The sequence below is a fragment of the Labrus mixtus genome, chromosome 21 (genome assembly GCF_963584025.1).
Source record: "Labrus mixtus chromosome 21, fLabMix1.1, whole genome shotgun sequence".
Classification (NCBI taxonomy): Eukaryota; Metazoa; Chordata; class Actinopteri; order Labriformes; family Labridae; genus Labrus; species Labrus mixtus.
In genome coordinates, this window is record NC_083632.1 from 17401573 (window position 1) to 17422531 (window position 20959).

The 20959-nt window shown below is 41.9% G+C and overlaps 1 protein-coding gene across 6 annotated transcripts in view; it reads right to left on the minus strand.

Annotated features, from left to right (window-relative positions):
* Positions 1 to 20959, minus strand: part of LOC132955687 (RNA binding protein fox-1 homolog 3-like) — a 548807-nt gene that overhangs the window by 109100 nt on the left and 418748 nt on the right. The window contains exon 1 of one of the 6 annotated variants that reach the window (XM_061028635.1): positions 19365 to 20959. This exon is cut by the window's right edge and continues 968 nt beyond it. The exons of the other annotated variants lie outside the window; for them this stretch is intronic. Within the exon in view, the coding sequence (XP_060884618.1) occupies positions 19365 to 19490 (126 nt within the window). The 5' untranslated portion in view covers positions 19491 to 20959. The remainder of the gene's footprint in view (positions 1 to 19364) is intronic. 6 annotated transcript variants of the gene reach the window in all.

The window sequence follows — 20959 nt, forward strand, 5'->3', positions numbered from 1 at the left end:
GGGGGGGGGGGGGGACGGGGGGGCAGGGGAGGTTCACTTCATTTCCAGTTTTGCATATAGGGGACACAATAAAACTGTGTTCAACAATAGCCTTGTAAAGAAGGTTAATCATTTGTGATTGCGTCACTTTTGTGAGAAATTTTGTGCAAACTGCTGCTCTGGTGTAATTCAGCTAATCCAACCGATGTCACTAACATCATTTTACAGCCCAGCCATGCTGCAGGTAACTTTCATTTATAGTTGAATATACTGGTAGGGGGGAGGAAATGTATTGTGCTCATGGAAAACAAAGACGAGAGTACAAAACATAATTTCCTCAGAGCTCCCGAACTCTCTCGTAGGTTCCTCGGGATCGTTGGTGGACAGTCAGCCTGAACAACCAACCTCCCTCCCCTGTTCCCTATCCTTATTCCTGCAGCTTATCCCATCTCCCCTATCCCATTTTAAAGCTCGGCACAGCTTCCGTGATTGCTGTTCGTCATGACCCTGGATTTGCCCAAAGATTTCTGCCTCTTAAAAGGACGTTTTTTCTTGCCACTGTGACTTTTGCTAAAATGTTGCTAAAGTGCTCATGATGGATTAAGCTGGGTCTTTGTAATATAGCAATAAGTAAGGTCTTTTACCTTCTTTTTGTAAAGTGTCTCGAGATAACACTCGTTATGAATTGGCACTATACAAATAAAGATTGATTGATCGTACATTTCTGAGGGATCAAATCTTTTGCATTCTCCAAATTATGCCACCTTTCAAAATGATACTCCATGACAACCATATTTTACTGAGGACTTCACACAGCTATAAGTGTAAGATTTACGTTTTAACTTATTACTACATTGGAGCTATTTCAGCTGGCGCAACACCTACATTGTTAGTGGAATGTAAATTCCATCCTAAATTAGAAATTGTGTTAAAAAGGAGGCTACATTTGCAACCAAGTGCAGGTCTCCAAAGAGGTGCAACCACAGAGGTGCCGGCTGTGGTCATACTGTGGACATTGGTGATGGAGGGTCTTAAAAAATGTAAAGGACTTTGAGAGTTTTTGGTCTCAGTTTGATTCAGCCATTTCCAACCAAAAGCATTGGACATGCAAGACAGAAACTCGTCATAGCTGATAAGTTAAAGTTTGTAACTTATAAAGACAAATATTCCATATGGTTTTGTCACTGGGGGATCCGTGTTGTTCATACATCTTTAAAAAAGCACGGCAGGTTTCATATGGAGCAGTGCGGCACATGGCAAGAGAGCGAGAATCTAACCGAAGGAAGAGAGGCGATGCATACACATGCATGGAAAAAGAAAAAGAAAGAGATCAACAGATAGATCTTCAGTAGTTGAAAGAGCATATCTCTCTGTGCTGTAATTCACATATATAATTCATCTGTCACAACATGGGAAAGGAGAGTGAGGCAGAGCGCACTTCAGACGAGAGATAACATAACACATTCCTCACATCACTGCGAGCAGCCACGAGGTGGAGAACAGAGGGAGGAGGCTGCAGCGCCGGGGAACAAATGACACAGTATGAACCCTGACAAACAGCAGAGGAGGGGAATGGAGAGATGTGAGAGGTGACAGGATCAGAGACAGAATCACAAGAGAGATTTTATGGAGTAACAGACTGTCTGAACACAAAGGGAAGAAAAGGCCAGAACGAAATAGAGAGAGGGAGAGGGAGAGAGAGAGTGCGACAGAGAAAAGGGGATTTATTTCAAATGTGGAGCAGCAGAAAATGTATTTTTCCAAAGCGTCTGTGATGCAAATGATTGAGAGCGATCTAAACCAGCTAGAGGAAACACCGTCAAAAGAACATGGTCTGGCTTAAAGTAGCAGTAACAAAGTATTCCATACATGTCGACTGCTGCTTGAATTCAGCTTTTCATGTTCTCTGATGTCAAAGACCAGGAATGTAAGTCACGGCACAGCGTGTCGACAACTTCATCACGCACAGCTACGTTCACAGGGTCTGCAAACGGATTTGGTACCAAACCAAACACGCCCTAACCAATTTGGTAATTTTATTGGCCTGACATATTGATGCATAAGAGCGATCCCTCACTCCTTCAAGCCACGAGTATTGATCAGTCTGCCATCCATTAGGGGGGTAAGGGAACAAAAACCCATTTCAAATCTATTGGATCCATAAAATAAGGGCAGCAGTTATCCAGCATGAAATGAGGAGGTGGGACCTTTGACTCCTGTTTTTTTTTGTAACTCCCTTTTATTCCCGCTGCTTTGTTCCCTCCACCCTTCTCAAAATGTCTGCACGAATTCCTGGTTAATCCTGTGCCAATGCCTACTGCGGTATAAATGCACGCCTGTGTCTTCATTTACTGTATTTGCTGGATTTAATAGACTCAGTAGACGGTTTATGAGGTCCATTGAAGCTCAAACTGCTGCGGTCTAATCCTGCAATAACTCCACCAATTATAAAACTAATAATGTTAATTCAACTTCAGTCTCATTTTGTAGGCTGCAGTTTGTGCTGCCAGTGCTCAAACTGCATCGTGTGCTTTTAGAAGAGCTGTTTCATAAGGTGGTCAGAGAGAGCTCGATGCAGCGCAACTTGTGATAACTCAAGGAGAAATGAGAAAACACACTGACAACACATTCGTAACATTATGAGATGCTGATAGAGCACGAATGAGCAGGATTCAAAAGAGCTTTACTGGTGTGGGATTGTTGAGACTGTGCTGATACAGATCTTCAGAGGGGGAACTTTTGCAGATTCTTGCCTGCCATTCATTTTTATATGGATTGAATGTAGAGTTTTTTTTATGACAATTATGCACTGAAGTTGAACCAATTTGACTATTTGAAAGTGCTCTGCAAGGCATCATTCTCTGCTAGACTCAATGTAAAAAAAAAAAAAAAGCCAACCAATTCTTTTCCAAGCTTTCGTGGCATGGAGGGCAGAAAGAGCTGTGCCCAGGCGACCATAGGAAACTCTGTGGAGCTGCAGCATGAGCTTCAAAATCTCTTCAAAATGACGCATGTATACGTCAAATGATGACCGCAGAAGAACAGAGACATCTAAAATAGGTTTTGGCTACTTGTGACCCCAGCCACTGCAGCAACATGTCCAATGTGTCCTTGGGCAAGACATTTAACCCGGAATTGCTCCTCCTGCTTCGTCGGCGGCGTATGAATGTGTATGAATGAGAGCAGCCTCTGCCATCAGTGTGTGAATGTGTAGGTGTGACATGCGGTGTAAAAAGCACTTTGAGTAGTCAGAAGACTAGAAAAGCGCTAAACAAGAGCAAGTCCATTTACCATTTTACCAATTGGGGAGATTTTTTTTAAGGTATGCAACTTACATTTTGTGCACTGCACCACAAGATGTTCCTCAGAAGCAGAAGGTGAACCCGTTCTTGTTTTTATGAACTATAGCCATAAAATAATAGTTTTCATACGCCTTTGTTTCAGGAGAGTCTTAGAACTCCTCGACTTTTATTAAAACAACCCTCGAAAAACAAACAGCACCACTGAGCAAATCACCAATATCTTTGGGCATTAAAGCAACTGTGGAAACAAGGTCAGCCTCCTTGCCTTTAAACTTTAAAAAGCCTGCTTAGGCTCTGTCCCTTTATGAGGGCCTATCTATTTATCTATACAGTCCCTGTAGTGAGGAAATTAAACCTTTAGATCATCACAGTTGCTGTGCTCTTTACATCTTCACAGTAAGGAAACAACTCTGCAGGGAGGGGAGAGTTTAGAGCCAAGAGGAGGAGCAAGGGCAGGAAATGTCTCCCCTTTCCTGAACCACTTAAAACATCCATAAATATGTCAGAAAAAAAAACAACTCTTAAAGTGAGAAGCAGCTGCATCATTTGCAGATATGTATCCCCTTATTTCTACTTTAACGTGTATATATAGATGTACAAGAAGATATACTGTATTGACACACACCGTCTCTCTCTGTTGTGTTCCTCTAGTCCGGTCTGTCTCAGCGATATAGACCACCAGTGAAGTGGTGGCCTAATATTATCAGATGAATTCAATTAATGTAATCTCATTTTCTCGTAAGTGCTGCTCCTCTAATTAAGTATGGGAAGAAGCAGGGCACGGACCTCCTACTGGTTAGCAAAGCATGACAGAGTGAGTATTAATGTGTGTGTGTGTGTGTGTGTGTGTGTGTGTGTGTGTGTGTCTGCAAAAGCCAATGCATGCTTCCATGTGTGTTCATATTACAGCGAGTGTGTGAAGCGTGTATGTACAGCTTCCTCACGCCCTCACACACTCGCACATTGATAGGACTGGTACAGATGAAGCAATATCTGCAGGCTGCTGTAATTAGGGCCAATTCAATTGGACTCTGATACTTCATTATACACCTGCCAACAACACCAGCGATTGATAGCCATATTTTCCTTCTCCATTTCGCTTTCCCGCTCATTAATGGCACGGAATTAATGAAAATGGCTGCGAGTAGCCCCGCTCACTGCTGGAGGACAGCATTTCGGCTGCATGGTCGGCATGTCAGCGTGTGTGTGTGTGTGTATGTGTGAGTGTGTGAACTTTTCACCCGAGGGGTCTTAATCACGTTGTTTTTTTTTATGATAAAGAAGGCTTTACAACGTGTGTATACGCCAACACAAAAACACACACAGTCGATGCGTTACCAGTCGATCACACACTCACACACACACACAGGTTGTTTGCTCAACACTGGAATCACGGCAGGACGTTTCTCTTGTGCGGATGCTGTCTTTTTCAACCCTAAATGATACCACACTGGGTGAAAAAAACCATCATTAATGTAAATACGGGTTCTATATGTCTGTATGCTGTACAGGGGCGGAGCCAAAGCTTGCCAGGGCTTTTCATCCAATCCCTTTGGTGAGAACTAAATACGACCAAGTAAAAGTTTGTGACCAACCAGTTTGAGGAAGTTGGAGTTTGGTTGCTGGTGTGTCTCAGTGTTCTGAATGATATGTGTAGTGTATGTTTTTTATGTGTTACTCCAGTATAACATCATGGAGCTCCATAGGGTCTGCAGCCCTCCTGGGAAGCGCTGCCATCCTCTACCCAGCAGCCCCTCTTAGATGCTCTCCAGGGAATATTTTCTCGGTACATACATCAAAAAACATTTCGAAATTCAACCGGCTTCAAAACAAATTTCAGCCCTCTAGCTCACTGAGAACTTTTGAGTTCCACTTCCATGATAATCAAGAGGGAGGATTAATAGCATGTTAAAGGAGCGATGCATAGACGTGATTTTTTTTTTCTTTAACAGAGAAAAACGGTTTGTTTTTTTCAGGACCCACCATCCTCTTTTCACTCTATTGCGAACCAGTAGAGCAACTCCTTGATCCCCAACATCACTCAGAAATCCCTCCACATGTACTTCTTCTTCTTTCTTGTTCATCTGCTCAAGCTAATAACACTGCCGTGAGCATGGGTCCTCCACAATGTCTACAGGCCGAGGTCAACAACAGTCTACAGTGAGATGTAAATAATGAAAGCATTTGGGTCAGGGAAGATTAGTGATTTCACGTTTGTCTTTCTAAAAACCTGTGTGCAACCCTACATAAGCCAGTAGTGTGGAGGCAGGAGAGGAGGGGAGGGGGGAGCTGAGGGATGAAGGAGGTGATTCCAAAAAAAAAATATTTTGTTTTGGTACGAACACCTGCTCTGAGAGTGCAACAGTTAACCTTTAAAGTTAGATAATCGGTTTATTTCTGACACATTCTTGTAGGTGTTGATTAAAAAAAAGGAACACATTTAGAGTGAATCACGTGATTTACTTTCATGTGTTACTAGTTACCTGCCTGTGTGGACTCATTGCACAAGAGCTGAATCTTCTACAAGCTAGCAAGTTAGCTGGTCACACGTTAATGACAAACGTTACGTCCGTCGTTCTACAACGGCAGAGTTGGACTGTTGGGGTTGCCAGAGTCGGGATTTAATCTTTTTTTTTTTATGGATAAAAAGTGCTGAGTTGTACATTTCCCCCCTCAGATGGCAATAGTCATCAGATTTCACACACATGAACACACAGATACTTGAGGTTCTTCACGCCCTCATTCTCATACTCATACTCCAAACTTGTGTGTGTGTGTGTGTGTGTGTGTGTGTGTGTGTGTGTGTGTGTGTGTGTGTGTGTGTGTGTGTGTGTATGTGTGTGTGTAAGTCCCACTGTGCCACCTGTCTCTATTACAGTATTCTGACAGCTTGCAGGGTTTCATTTTTGCACCGCACACACATAAATACACACACATTCACAGCAGCAGCAGCAGCTAGCAATGAGGCCAGGTTAGCAATCATCGTGTTAGCTAATTGTCACTGAATAATCTATGCAAATGAGGGTTAATGAGTACCTAGCGGAGGCATTTCAGGGGGACAACAGCTCCTAAAAACATCTCTGTCAATTAATATCAATATTTGTCTTCCTCCGGTGATTCAATTTACACCTTGTTCGCGCGCTAATGGACAGAAATTAACGCTAATTAGGAAGGGAAGGACGAGGATGAACAGAGACACGCTTGATTAAGTCGGGACATGTGTGTAAATATCAATCAGGCATGTAAATGTGTATCTGAGTAGAAGCAAATTGATACTCTAAAGAAGGATTGATTGAATGACTTGTGAAGAAGGGCCAGATTTGGAAAAAATAAAGTGTCAAGGGGTCGATGATTCATATTTTCTGTTCCAATGATCATTTAAGCTACTTTAAATGTGTTACAAAATGATCAAATCAGATCCCAGATCTTTTTTCTTTTTGTTTAAAAACATGTTTAATGTTTCCTTACAGTGCAAACGCAGTGAGTAGTGTTTAAAATGATTCTATACTGGTATCATTATCTGATAGTGGATAATTGTCCATCGAGATAGGGGGACGCTTCCCCTGAAAATTTGCTAAAACTCTCCATACTCTGGTAAGTGAGCAGTAAATCAACATAGTTGTTTTTTTTTTTTGAGTATCATTATTTTTAAAGTTGATACGGATCACTGTGAACTAGTGCCGTAAAGCTGTACGCACTTCTTGCGAGAGACCCTGTTGCTAGGGTTCCATAGTGCTGAAAACAGGTAGTACTACTAGAATGACTTTTAAGCTATTATTTTTAGGACACAAAGTTGCATATTGTTGCTTTAATACGGTAAAACTGTTTCATATTGATATATTTTTGTGAATTAAAAGATCTGACTTCAGCTCAAGGCCCTCATTTGAATAGTTCTGTAGGCAATTAACAAAAACATAACATCAGTCAAATGACTTAAATGTCATGTCAACTAAAAAAAAAAAAACTTAAAAATAAAGATATTAACACTGCTGTAAAATGCAAGAAAAGATTTATTCAGTTTCATGTTTTCAGTCTCACACACACACACACACACACACACACACACACACACACACACACACACACACACACACACACACACAGGCAGGCAGCCCCTCACCTGCCCTGTCAGTCAGCTGTGTGAATCCAGGGGTAAATACTGGGGGTAATTACCCAGCGCCTCCCATCAGCACTGTTAAAAAAAAGCCCCAGGTCTCTGAACAGAAGTGTGTAACCTTAAACAAATGACAGCAGGGTCCTCCCCGGACGCCTTTGGGTCGTGCCCCGTGACCTTGTGACCTCCCTCTCTACTGTATGCTGTCATATCACTGCTTCACTAACAAGCCGGCTCGTCTAGATAACCTTTAACGCTACAGCCGTCCGGCTTCCCAGAGACCTTTAGCTAACACGATACCTGGAACCTGGAGCGTGTCAAACTGTGACCCCCCCTTACTTCATCCTCCTCGACAATCCCTGTCTCCTTTTGTGTTTTTTCTACTTTTCTCTGTATTCTTCCCTTTGCTAAATTATTATCTCATGTTGTTCCTCTCTGTCACTGAGGTCCTCTTTTATCGCGCACAGACAAGTTTTCTAACCTTTACTTAAGGCAACGAAGGCTTCTGGGCTTTTTCAGCAACATTTCATGTGTTCCTCTTATCCTCCGCGGCAGTACACAAAACATACACAACGCAAATCACACCGCAAGGATTCATTCAGAGTGCAGGAGAAAAAAACACGAGTGAAAAACATAGATCACAGAGTTATGAGGATGTGCACAAAGCTGAATGTGTCCAACATGTCAAAGAAAACGTAGAAAGCATGAGACAAAGGGGAAAAGAATAAAAATAAGTAAAAGTGAACATTTGACTTTCATTCATGTGTTATACAAATGTGCACACTTGTGCTTTAACATGTTGGGTGGTACTGTGGTTATATCCTTCAAAATCACAGACTGTATAAAACATGGACGTAATGTCAGTGACGTCACTCCTTGGTTTCTGGAAACAGCCGTTTTGGACACCCCTCGGTTTGCCAGATATGAGACCAGTTATTAGAGGTGGGAAAAAAAATTATTTGATTACTGTAAAAATCGAGATTCTTATCTTCTGAGATTTTAAATAGATTCATAACTTCCAAAAATCGTTTTTTTTTTTTTTGGCTAATCAGTCACTCCGTGCTAAATGCTATGGCTAGCCCTTTAACTCAGTAGAATGCCAAACAGCAGCAAGAAATTCAACCAGTCTCACAGATGACTGGAGTAGATCCTGAAGTATGTACTAATTCATAAATAGGGCTTTGAATCATGAATCAAAAAACGTTTTGAATCGAAAATAGACTCTCAATCGACCCGTGACCCCAAGAATTGCATTTGAATCGAATCGTGAGACACCCAAAGATTCCTTGCCCTACCAGTTATCACGGCTAACCAACAGGTGTTGCAGCGATGGGAGGGGGCAAGCGAACTGGTTCAGATAAAACTGATTCTACCAGAGCTAAAAAGCCTCTGCATTTTTTTTTAATAAGCTCCATGAACAGAAACGTGCTCAAACTAGGATCAATATTGGAGATGCTTTTGAAAAATGGAGAGAGGTTAGAGCGCAGGAAGGTTTCAAGATTCCTGCGTTCGCATCTGCTCCTTGTAGGAGAGGGCAGAGGGAGACGGCTCTCTTCAATGTTATGTATTTGGACTGCAGTACCCATTTTAAACACTAGGTGTCAAAGTTACATATTGCGCCTTTAAACAGCTACAACACGAACACCTGCCAGTCAACTCAGTCACACCCAAAACTATTCACATTTCATCAAATCTAATGCTTTCTAAGTTTTATCCAATAAAGAAATAAGCTATTGATACCGAATCCATGTTTGAACCAGGCTGTAAACAAGGAGGAGGAACTGCAGATTCTTGCACTCCCACATTGGCTTCATTTATCCACAGTTGCAGTGCAGAGAGAAGGAGAAAGAGAGGTACATCTTTTGGTTACCTTTTATATCATTTTTTTTTAAAGTTATGATTTGTAGGTTTCATTGTTGACCACCTGGAAGTTGTTCACAGCTCGTACAGTGTTTTCTATCTTCATTAATTCCAACGGGAGCGATGTATCAAACTAAAGAGAAAGTAAGAAAGAGCACGAGCAAACTTCCAGCACTGTCTGGTTTGCAGCGTATTAGAATTCATTGCGGTCTGAGCCCTGTAATCCTAACTGCGGTATCATTAGTTGTCTGCTGTTTATAAGGGAGCGGCTGCAAGGTCAAATGTATATTTCCTCATCCAACAGTGTGGGAATACAGACAGAGAAGAAGAAGAAGAAGAAGGAGGGAGAGGTGAGGAGAGGAGACAACGAATGAGAGGGGAGTGAAGAATTAAAGCGAGGCAGAAAATAAAGACAGGAGAGGGGAAGGAGGGATGAAGAGGAGAGAAGAACAAAGGCCTCCGCTCTGTCCAATTACATTGTTCTTGTTTTATAAATTGGGACATGGGTGAGGAAGGCTAATGAGAGGCAGAACACACCGTCTGATGGAGACGCGCCGGTGTGTGGGAGCGAAGTGTGTGTGTCTACGCGAGTGTGTGTTTAAAACCAGGTGAGGGAATGACATTAGCAATTCAGCTCTAACTTTGAGAGATGTAAAACATGTTCTGCGTGAACTTGGCCTCGGAACAGACGGGCTTATCAAGGCTTAGGAGAGATGTGATGCAGCCAGGGAGAGGATGGAGGGAGAGGTGGAGACTGAGATACAGTGAGAGAACACACACAAGCTTTTTTTTAATTTTTTTTTTTTTTGTCGGCAGGACATTTGAGCAAACTCTCAGAACTGAAGGTTTTTGAAAAATGCTCAGTGATCACACAGTTGATCTGTTTTCCCTTTATACCCTGTGACATGATGAGCTGATTTTAATTGGATATGGTTTGGCATAATTCTGACTCACGCAAATTCTGAAAAGTCTTCATTCTTCACTTAATTGAAACACAAATCAAGCCTCCTATAAATCATGTTAATGCACTACAGCGAAAAAGGAAAAGTTAGATTAAATGTATTCAATCAAGATGTCTTCATTTTCTTTGTCGGAGAAAATATTTCTCCATCTAGATGTGTTTTCACTTCACACCACTTAGAGATGCACCGATCTTCTTTTATCACTTCTGATTGGATTCAGATAGCCTACACATTACGCAATGCTGTAGTAAATCCAGCATTGCATTTCTTAATCAAACAGCAAATAAAAGATGTACAAATCAAAACTATTCCAAAGAATTGTGTTTCCACTTTGTGCTCTCTGCACATACAAACAGGAAGCAGAAACCACTGTCAGGTTTTCAAATTAAATCCCTCAAACTGAAGTGTAAGAATTGTTTTTTTGATCATATTAAGGAGCTGTTGCACCTCGTCTGAACGCCGTCATGGAGACGATCTGTGAGCACTTCTTACAGTTCAGTCTGACTGTCTTCAAAGCGAGTCTGAGAATGTTTAAAGTGCCCAACCATCTTTCTTACATCGTGCCGTGGATCGCCGCTGTCAGTCTGATATCCGTTACATAAATAACTTCTGTATCCGACCCGATAACGTTATAACATGTGATCGGTCCCATGTCTAATACCATTCCAATTGTTTGAAGCATTTAAGACCTTCATTTACAGAGTTACGTTTTTTACAAGTTGTTACTAGGATTTAATTTTTCTGCTTGCGTGCGACACTAAACTCAAGCTTCCTGTGAGGAGTTTTTAAGCTGGTTATAAAACAAACTGTTGAAAATACTGACGTCTCTTTATGACCTAAACATTCAGAATTTTACATTTTAGTCAAATTTTTAGAAAATACATTAATGTAATAATAATTCACTTTTAGACCGCAGCACAGTGATTGTAGTTCTACACAGAGCAAAGGCAGCACGTTGGCTTCAGCATACACATTAGCAAAGAAACCTTTTGTTAGATATGCCATTCTGCCCATCTCATGTCTTATAAATCTACAATTAGTCTGTATAATTTATTTTAAGTTTGATAAGCTGGTCTTCTCTGTGAAGTCCTCAGTATGTGGCCTTTTCTTTCTAAACATTGGATGTCATATTTTCTACATATTCAGGACTTTTTCTTTATTCTTGTTTGTATTGCATGAATACATTTTTTTTTTACCTGTTTATATACTGCACTGGTTTTTAATACATCTGTAGGTTTGTGACAAAATGTGAATCAAAAAAACTCACTGCAACCTTTCTCCTGTTGTTGTTGTTGTTGTTGGAAAAGAATTGCCTCTTTGGAGTAAAATGATCTTTTTGTCTTGTTTTCGTTTTTTAAGAGCTGAGTTTTTTTTTTGCAGTGCGTTGATTTGTTTCCCCATGCAGGTTGTGGAATTAAGTCTTTGCCTCGATTATCTTCTCAGGAAGTGTCTTCTTGAGTAGACGAAGAACAAATCAAAAAGTTGTGTGAGAGAAAATTCTAATGAGGCTTCTTTGTTTTGTTTGGAAGCTTCAGCGTTTCACGGTTATGTTCACTCATTCGGCCTAACCTTTCCTTCAAAACGCACTCATTGCAAATAAGTTGTTGCTCCTGTCCTCTCCTCTCCTCTCAAACCTAAACTTTGAGGTCAGATAAATTCCAGTCTGGTAGGGATACATTTGAGCTACACACATTTTTGAAGAATGCATATAAGTTGCTACGTATTTGAATAAAAAAAAAAAAAAAGATTCCTTAGATATTGGATGTGTAAAAAAGATCTGGAGTTGTAGAATTTGTTCTCTGGATGTGTAAATAAAACGAGTGGAGTAGTTTCTTTAGCAGCGAGCTCTGAGCGGTGGACACACACTTTCTATTTGTATTCGTGACTCTGAAGTTGAATGCAAAAAGCAACAGTTAAAAAGCACAAATTGATTGATTCTACTGGCACTGTTGCAGCCTAGTGAGTGAGCATGCCGCCATTGTTGTAGCCAATCAGCGTCAAAGTCAACTGTCTGACTTGGAGTCATCGTAAGTAATAAGCCTTTTTTTCTGCATGCCTGGCACTTGGCAGCCCTAAAACTGGCTGTAACCAAATGATCTGTGTGTGCAGCGTTCTGACTATGCTCCGTCCGACGGCGAGCGCCCCCCCCTGACCCGCTGGATCCGTTTAGGAATCTGTAAGCTCAGCGGAGCTCAACCATGAGCAGCTGGACTTTAACTGTTTGAAACAGCATAGGGGTAATGTGTTGTATGGATGGTAATCAATTGATTAATACATACAAAGACAGCAGAGAGTAAACACTGATTTCTTAAATTTGAAGATGATTCATTCAAACAGTACTGCTCTCACATGGTGTAGATCTACAGTCTGCATATAGAAAGAGAGATACTGAGATAAAGAGGACGATTCTTCATGTGAATGATGTACCTGAACCGCTTTGTCCATCGAGTGCGTTTTGTTGTATCTCGCTGTCTTTATCTGCGTTCTCTCTCTCTTTCTTTTCTTCCTTAATCTCTCTGTTGCAGCATCGCTCTACCTCTGTCGTATCGTTGCGCTGTTGCTGAAACTCATTAGCTTCATTTTTCTCTTGAAGAGGATCACAGAAAAAGCCGCCGGTTTAAGCAGATTACAAAAGTGCATACAGCAGACGTACAGTACAGTATAGTGCAACAGCAACAAAACACTGTGTGTGTGTGTGTGTGTGTGTGTGTGTGTGTGTGTGTGTGTGTGTGTGTTCAGGTGAGTGCCCTCATCTGAAAGCAGAAGAGAGAGAAAGAAAAAAAAGCGCTAAAACTGGAGCAGTACAAGATGTTGATGATTTCGGGGCGCTGAGTCTTTTGAAGTCAGCGGCTCAGATGAGGAGATCAGACTCTCCTCCCGCAGTAACAACCGCATCACTTCAACGTTTCTCATCAACAGCAGCTGCAACACGAGACGGAAAACACACACACGCACGCACGCACGCACGCACACACACACACACACACACACACACGCACACACACACACACACACATAGGGTTTCCAGTGCTGCAGAGTGTCGGTGATATCCTGGTTCTCTCGAGCTGCTGATTCTCTGATTCTGATGCTTCCCAATCAGTTATCTTAAAACTGTAATTCACATGTTTTTACAGGTTATGATTTCCTGATTTGGTGAACGGCTCTCTATAATTATACCAACTACAAATAGTCTTTAAACGAGGGCAATCAAAAACTGCCAATCACTGCACATGGACTTTAAATGCATGCTTACGTTTGATTCTTCCTTCAGACATTGTTCCATTGAACTCAATAATTTAGCAGCGTCACACTGCAGACACACACTGTACAGGTGTCCTGAAATGAGACGTCTGTTTCTATATTAGTGGGTTAATCTCATTTGAATGGACTCAACAAGTTAAGTTTGCCCGCTGCATTTGCAGATTTTTATTTTATTTTATTTTACTTACAATAAAGTCAGGCACAATTTTTCAGCTTTGTATACAAATAAGATGTTTATCTGGAAGTTTCAGGTGAATGTGGCTTGAAATTAGACAACAACTGCTAAGATTAACATTTTTAAAGTGTTTTCATAAAGACTGTAGGTCCATTCGAAGTGATGTTATAATTTTCATCCTCCTTTTAAGGTCTTTCTCATTTATCCAGCAGACACCAAAAAGAGTCCTTTATCGTGGGATCTTATCGTGTGCACAGGAATGTCATTAAATCAATCGGACATTGACACTCACGTACACTCTTATATAATCAGGTTTTTATGCAACTACTTTTCAGCATCACATTCATTTTGGACGAGAATGTAGGATCAACTGATTTCTGTTTCATGTTGACAAAAAGAAGAACGTTGGTTAACATTTTCAGTGAGAAGTAAATTATGGTATTAAACTTTTCAGTATGATGCAGAGAACGTCTTTTATTCGGTTTAAACAAAACCAAAAAGTCGTCTTGCACTCTGCAGAACCACAGATATGAGAGGATTTATACATTTCTGTATCGTCAAGGATTCAAGCAGAAAAAAAGGAAAAGCAGAGACTTCAACAACTTCATGAAAACACAGCGGGCCCTCTTTCACCAACCGTTCTTCAGAACAAACTAACTGTTCTTAAATCATACTGAGAGACTTTTTTCAGATGATTCTGGGATTCACAGATGTTTTCTTATGAGGGATTTGTTCTGAGGTAAGAACAGAAGTAACGAACACTCAAGAGCTCTCTTGCGCACATTAAAGTGCTGACCAGCTCGGGCAAAATGATAGTTATTGCTTTTAATTTGTGTAATATTATAGATGGTTACATTAAAATATTTTATATGATAATTAATTAAATATTTAATTTATATTTTTATGATCGTAAAAATCTGAGGGGTATATTTAAAACAAATTAAAGCGACACCTGACACTTCAGTTCACAAACATTAATCATGTTGATAGCATCCCATGCATCTTTTTTTCTGTTTCTGTGTAACCATGACTCACACTGCTGAATCTAACTCCTCCTGCAACCGCTAAAGACTCTTCTTCATCGTCTCCGTTAGGCGTCTCCATAACCTTATTTTTTTGCCATCAGCGTGTGTGTGTGTGTGTGTGTGTGTGTGTGTGTGTGTCTGCAGGTCCCTGCACTCATGCCCTTTTATGGGCATTAGTGGGCGGTTACCTATGCTAACTGGGAACAACAGTCAAGCGCTTTCAACTCACGAACACAAGGAGAACACAGCTGAACAGTTCAGTCATCTAAGAACACGTTGACGAATCTGTCAGAGAGTCTTCATAGAAATCTTCTTCAGCACAAACTCTAGAGAGGATATTGATGAATGAGGCCCGATCTGTCCAAACGGATACAAGCCTGAGCTTATTTATGATTTGTGCACAAAGCAACGTGTTTGTGTTGCGTTCATTTAACCTGACTGGAGCCTGATCGAGAACTCTGACGGTCCTGAAGTTTGTTCGCCCACCATCCACCTCCAACCAGCTCATTGTCTTTAAACATGAAACCTAAACAGTTATCACTTTGTCTCCGCAATTCAATTAGGAGAGCAATTAAGTGATACACACACCGCGTTGAATAGACTGTGTGTGTGCATGGAGGACACACACACACACACACACACACACACACACACACACACACACACACACACACACACACACACACACACACACACACACACACGACCCTGCAGGCACACCAAACGTCTAATTCATCCCTTTTCCATTTTTGTTTCACCTTTCCTCCTCTTCTCCTTGTCTCATTACGTCTTTATATCTACTCTGCAGCCTTTAAACTCTTCATGTTTGTGGCTTCATTTCAGGTTCATGAATGTTGTCGTGTTTATCGGAAATATGATGAACTATTTGTCTTTCTTTTTTTCTGAGTTTGCAGCGAGGGAAGCATCGGAACAGCATCGCAAAGTGTTTGATTTTGTGAGATGAAAATGTTCTTAGTGACGCTGCAGTAATTGGGAGATAAATGCAAACATGCTTTTTAATATAAAGTGTTAATGCTGGAAAAAAACATGTGTGGGTTTAAGTACGGATAAAAAGCATAATTTGTGCGTACCAACAAAAGCAGTATCTTAAGAATCAAACACTCTGTGATTTTGTGGAATAAATATAATATCCGCATGAGGTAATGTTGCTACACACACACACACACACACACACACACACACACACACACACACACACATACTCGACAAAAGAGACGGGAAAAGGAAAACACTGAGAGGAAAGACAAGTGGGAGACGAGAGAGAAAAAGAGCGGAGAATGAGGCGAGCAGTGGGGGGGGGTTTATTCCTCCACAGTCCTCAGTGGATTCCAACTGGTACAGACAGGAAGTGTTTAACTATTAGGTGAGCCTTGGTAAAGATTCCTCCCCCCTCTCTCCTTACCCCTCCAACCCCCCCCCACCACCCCCCTCCCTCTCTCCCTCCCCGGGGAGAGCAGAGAAGCTTGCACAAGCAGATTTAGCACATGGTATTGACTTAAGAAGATGTTTTTTTTTTTCTCTCTCCCTCTCTCTCTCTCTCTCTCTCTTTCAAGGCAACGCCTTAGATAGAAACAAAAAAAATAATGTAGAAAAGAGAGACAAAGGGGGGGATGGAAAAGACAGAGAGAAGGAGAGAATGAGAATCCGATACACGGGACGGAGGAGGTGAATGTGTTGCGGGATGAAGGGGGGTTGTTTAGTTGTGATGCATGTTGTCCGTTCAAACGGATGGGATGAGGAGGAGCAGGCAGATGAGGAGTGGGAGCCGACTGAGGGTTTGAACGCAGAGTCAAAAGGAAGACACAGCCGCACTTTGTCAGGAGTCACGCTCGACCGATATCGGCTGTTCAAGGCCGATACAGAGAGGATAAATCAGCAGGAAGGCAAACAGGGTGAGCTTTTACCTCCTTTTACCAAATATTAAGTAACAAGAAACACGGTAAAAGTTACAAATACATCGTCAAAACATGTGTGCATAACCATTTTATCCACAAATGTGCCAAATTCAATACATCTCAGAGGCTTAACAACCGTCCTATAAACCTGCAGTCTCAGAGCATTTACCCTCTGATTCCCTGTCTTTGAACATGATCAGTGAAATACATTAAAACTGTCACAAGCGTTCAGCTATTCCACTAAAGTTTAAATCAAGATTGAATCTTTGTGTCATTGTGTTGTCCTCACAGCTCAGCGAGGCAGGTCTGTTCTTTTTTAAAGGACTTCAGTGTAAAGCTGTCTCGAACACACCACTGTGAGGTTTTGGTCAAACTTATACGATAATACAATCACTGAAAAGCTTCAAGAAGGAACACACTGAATGACACTGATTGCAAAGATGAGATGTTAGAAACCAAATTGGATGGAGATAAAAAAAAAAAAGTCAAACTCTCAAAAGTCCTCATTCAACATTCAACATTCAACATTTAGCTCAGAGGATAAATATGTGGTTCCAGGTATGAAGCCTCCGTCGCGTCAGATTGGAGTAGAAACAGAAACATGCTGAAACTTATTGGACATGTGAAACCTTGCTCTTCAAGTTGTGAAAAACAAAATGATGTCAACACACTCGGAAGGGAATCCTTTCTCTGTGTCATGAAAAGAAACCACGACAAGAGCGAACGTTTCTGTCTGTCCACAGATACTGCTTCAGAGGAAAAATCCGCAGTGCAAAGAAACACTTTCAGGCAATACAGAAGAAGAAAAAAAAATCACGCCACTGCAAATGTTTAAGTATGAAGCTTTTTTTTTTTTTCCAGCACAAAATTCAAAAGCAAAGCTTAAACAAACTTTGTGTTATGTTGAAGGGTTGTTCCCCATGAGTCGTTACTATAATAGATAACACACACACACACACACACACACACACACACACTGAGCGACCAACAGACTGCTTCCCTGAAGACTTGTGGTGTTTGTGTCACATCATAGAACTGTGTGTGTGTGTGTGTGTGTGTGTGTGTGTGTGTGTGTGTGTGGATCCCAGCTGGTGCCTGCTCCGTGTGCTTGTATGTATGTGTGTGTGTATATGTGTGTGTGTGTGTGTGTGTGTGTTGCCAGCAGGCGGGTGGTCTGGGCCGCCCTGTAAAGGTGATGTGTGGCGGCTATTTGGAGTCTGGACGTGGCAGGTTAGCTCACCGCAGCCCGCTCATATTTTATATGGCAGCTCTCTCCAGTCTTATCATATTTTATACGGCTGCAATAACAAAGTGTCTGGAGGAAAAAAGGCACCGCCTGCCACCGCACATGCTGCCAGTAGTAAAAAAAACTGGGCACAAACACACACACACACACACACACACACACACACACACACACACACACACACACACACACACACACACACACACACACACACACACATACACACACACACACACATCCACAGAGGCACAGTTAAATGTTCTGGCAACACAACACGGCAATTGACCGACGTGGTGTCAATTGAGTACTTTTACAGTAAACAAACAGAGCGAGCACACAGAGTGATAACTGCACAAACGAGGAACAATTAATAGAAACACAGGCGGCTAAATGACAGGCACGCAGCCACTCCACAAACCCAGCCAGCACTCATTTCCTTCTATTGTCTAATTCATCTCAGAGCCGACATCTGTCCCTGTCCTGCTGCCCACTGAACACACACACACACACACACACACACACACACACACACACACACACACACACACACACACACACACACACTACACACACACTACACACACACTCACAGGGGGGGTGGGGTGGGTTTACTCCATGTGTTCATCAATTAAACCCCTCTGAGTGTGATCATGAAGAGAGAGGAGAAGTGATGGAGTGAAGTTTTTTTTTTTACCGTAAGAAGCGTGTCACATTGAGAAGTTTTTAGAGACTGAGAAAAGGAGATCAATGGAAATAAGAGACGTTGTGTTGCAGGGGGTGAAGTGTTTCAGTTTTTAGAGTCACTTTGATGAAGGAGGGAGAAAAAAGAAATAGAGGGAAAAAAAAGTACAAGAGGAAGAATCAGGTGGAGCTGCAGGGATTACCTCTGTTAAATCAAAAAACTGTTTTGATCATGATAACTGCTTTCAGTTTCTTCTTTTTTATTAAGGGGAAAAATGTGCTTTCGTTTTTATTTATGACAGACATTTTATTGTCTGTAGGATGGACAAATGAAACTAAATACAGAGTAACGTTTGAGCTTTTTACAAATCTTTACGTTTCACACACTGAAATAATAAGCGGATAAATACGGACGATGATCTGCAGCTATATCGGTAAATTAGACAGATTCCTGCTGCAGTCCTGATCCAAAAATAAATTTAAAAAGCTGATAAAGAGTTCTGAATCTGAATTTGGAAATAAATTCAAATAGGTGGCGTTATGTCACAGGAAGTGATCGTGGTTCAGAGTAACTTTAATGAATGAGAGAGTAATAGAAATACATCGTAACATCAAAAATGTTAAAGTAAAGTTAAAGAAGCGTGCACTCCTGACTGTGAGTGAAAAAGAAAAGACAGAAAAAGCGGTGAGCTCAGAGGTGTGTGTGTGTGTGTGTGTGTGTTTTTGTGAATGTGGGATGTGTGTGTGTGTGAGTGTGTGTGTGTCTGTGTGTGTGTGTTTGTGTGCGTGTGTGTGTGTGTGTGTGTCTGTGTGTGTGTGTGTGTGTGTGTGCTGCTCTCTTACCTGGGGCAGATAGAGGAAGGCAGGGGGGCACTGCAGAGAGTGGGGTAACATCCCGGAGCCGGACAGTAGCATACAGCCGGAGTTTGCCATAGAGCACAGCATGTGGAGACGGGACACCTTACTCATAGAGACTCACCTACACCTTTTTTTTTTTTTTCTTCTCAAAGCTCCGCTCTGTCTATCCTCTCACCTCTCTCAACCTCTCTCTCTCTCTCTCTGCCTTTACTTCTTCTTCTTCTCTTCTTTCCTTTACTTCTACCAGCGGCCGCGGCGAGCACTCAGAGTTACTACTTCAGAGGATGCAGGAGGGACGAGGGATGCCCGCGCGTACACACGCTTTACACACACACACACACCCACACACACACACACTGCTGCGGCTGCTCACACACACACTCTGAGAAGCATCAGACGGACTGTGCGTGTGTGTGTGCGTGAGAAAGAGTGTGTGTGGGAATCTAATGTGTGCAGACAGGCAAAGTGATGCTTCTGCCTCTGTCGCTCTCTCCTCTGTTTACTTTGAGAAAGAGGTGGGGAAGCAGAGGCACGCGAAGGGGTACGGAAGGAGGAGGAGGGATGGATGGATGGAGGAGGAAGGAGGAGGCAGGGCTAAAGGAGGCTTGGGAGGTCCTTGAGGAAAGAGAAGGGAGTGATTGGAGGGGAGAAGAGGGGGCTAGGAGGGATAGCGGAGGAGGGATTGGAGGGAAGAGGTGTGGCTGGGATAGGGAGGAGGAGGAGGAGGAAGAGGAGGAGGGAGGGGAAGGAGGGAGGGAATTCTCAGGGGTATTCTAACATCAAATGGGCAAGCATGAGAGAGCATGTGCATGCTCACACACACACACACACACACACACACACACACACACACACACACACACACACACACACACAACAGTGGGAGAGCAGCTGATCCATGCCATTAACCCTTTCCAAAGAGGTTCAGGACAGACTAGTCGCTAATAGCCAGCTCATAATGGGAAGAGCCGTCTTTACTGCAGCTGAAGCAGAAAACTCAAAGAAATCACAACGCTCAGTGGAATCTGTTTTTTTTTTTTTTTTTTGCAGATTTTTATGCAAAAGAGAAAAAAAGAGTCAAAAACATCCCTAAACACATTATTCCTCCTGTAAAATCCATTTAGCCGTGTTACTCCTGCATTTGCATTCAAAACCAGCTGCTGTAGGATTTTCAGTTTCTTTTAAGCCCTCATACATCTTACTCTCTGATGGTTCGGATGAAAAGCAAGGCATTATTGCCGGGTTGGAATACTTTCCTCCACCAAAAATAATTTGGTTTTTATTTAAGAAACAATTAAGGACGGAAACAATTACGGCGCACGTTGAATGCTTTCTGCAGAAAATCACAGAGCTGATGCAAACGGCTTAATTTAATTTATAGCCGAGCTGTAGGGAGGATATTTTCTTTAAGCGTAGCATTTCCCTAGAAAGAACAGAGCTAATGGCTGAATAATGAGATACAGTAAAATATACATCCCCCCAACCCCGACTCCCCCCTCCCCTTCTTCCCCCTACATTCATTTTGTGCCTCTGCAGGGCCTTGTAGAGGAGGGGGGGGGGTAGCAGTTTATTTTTATTTT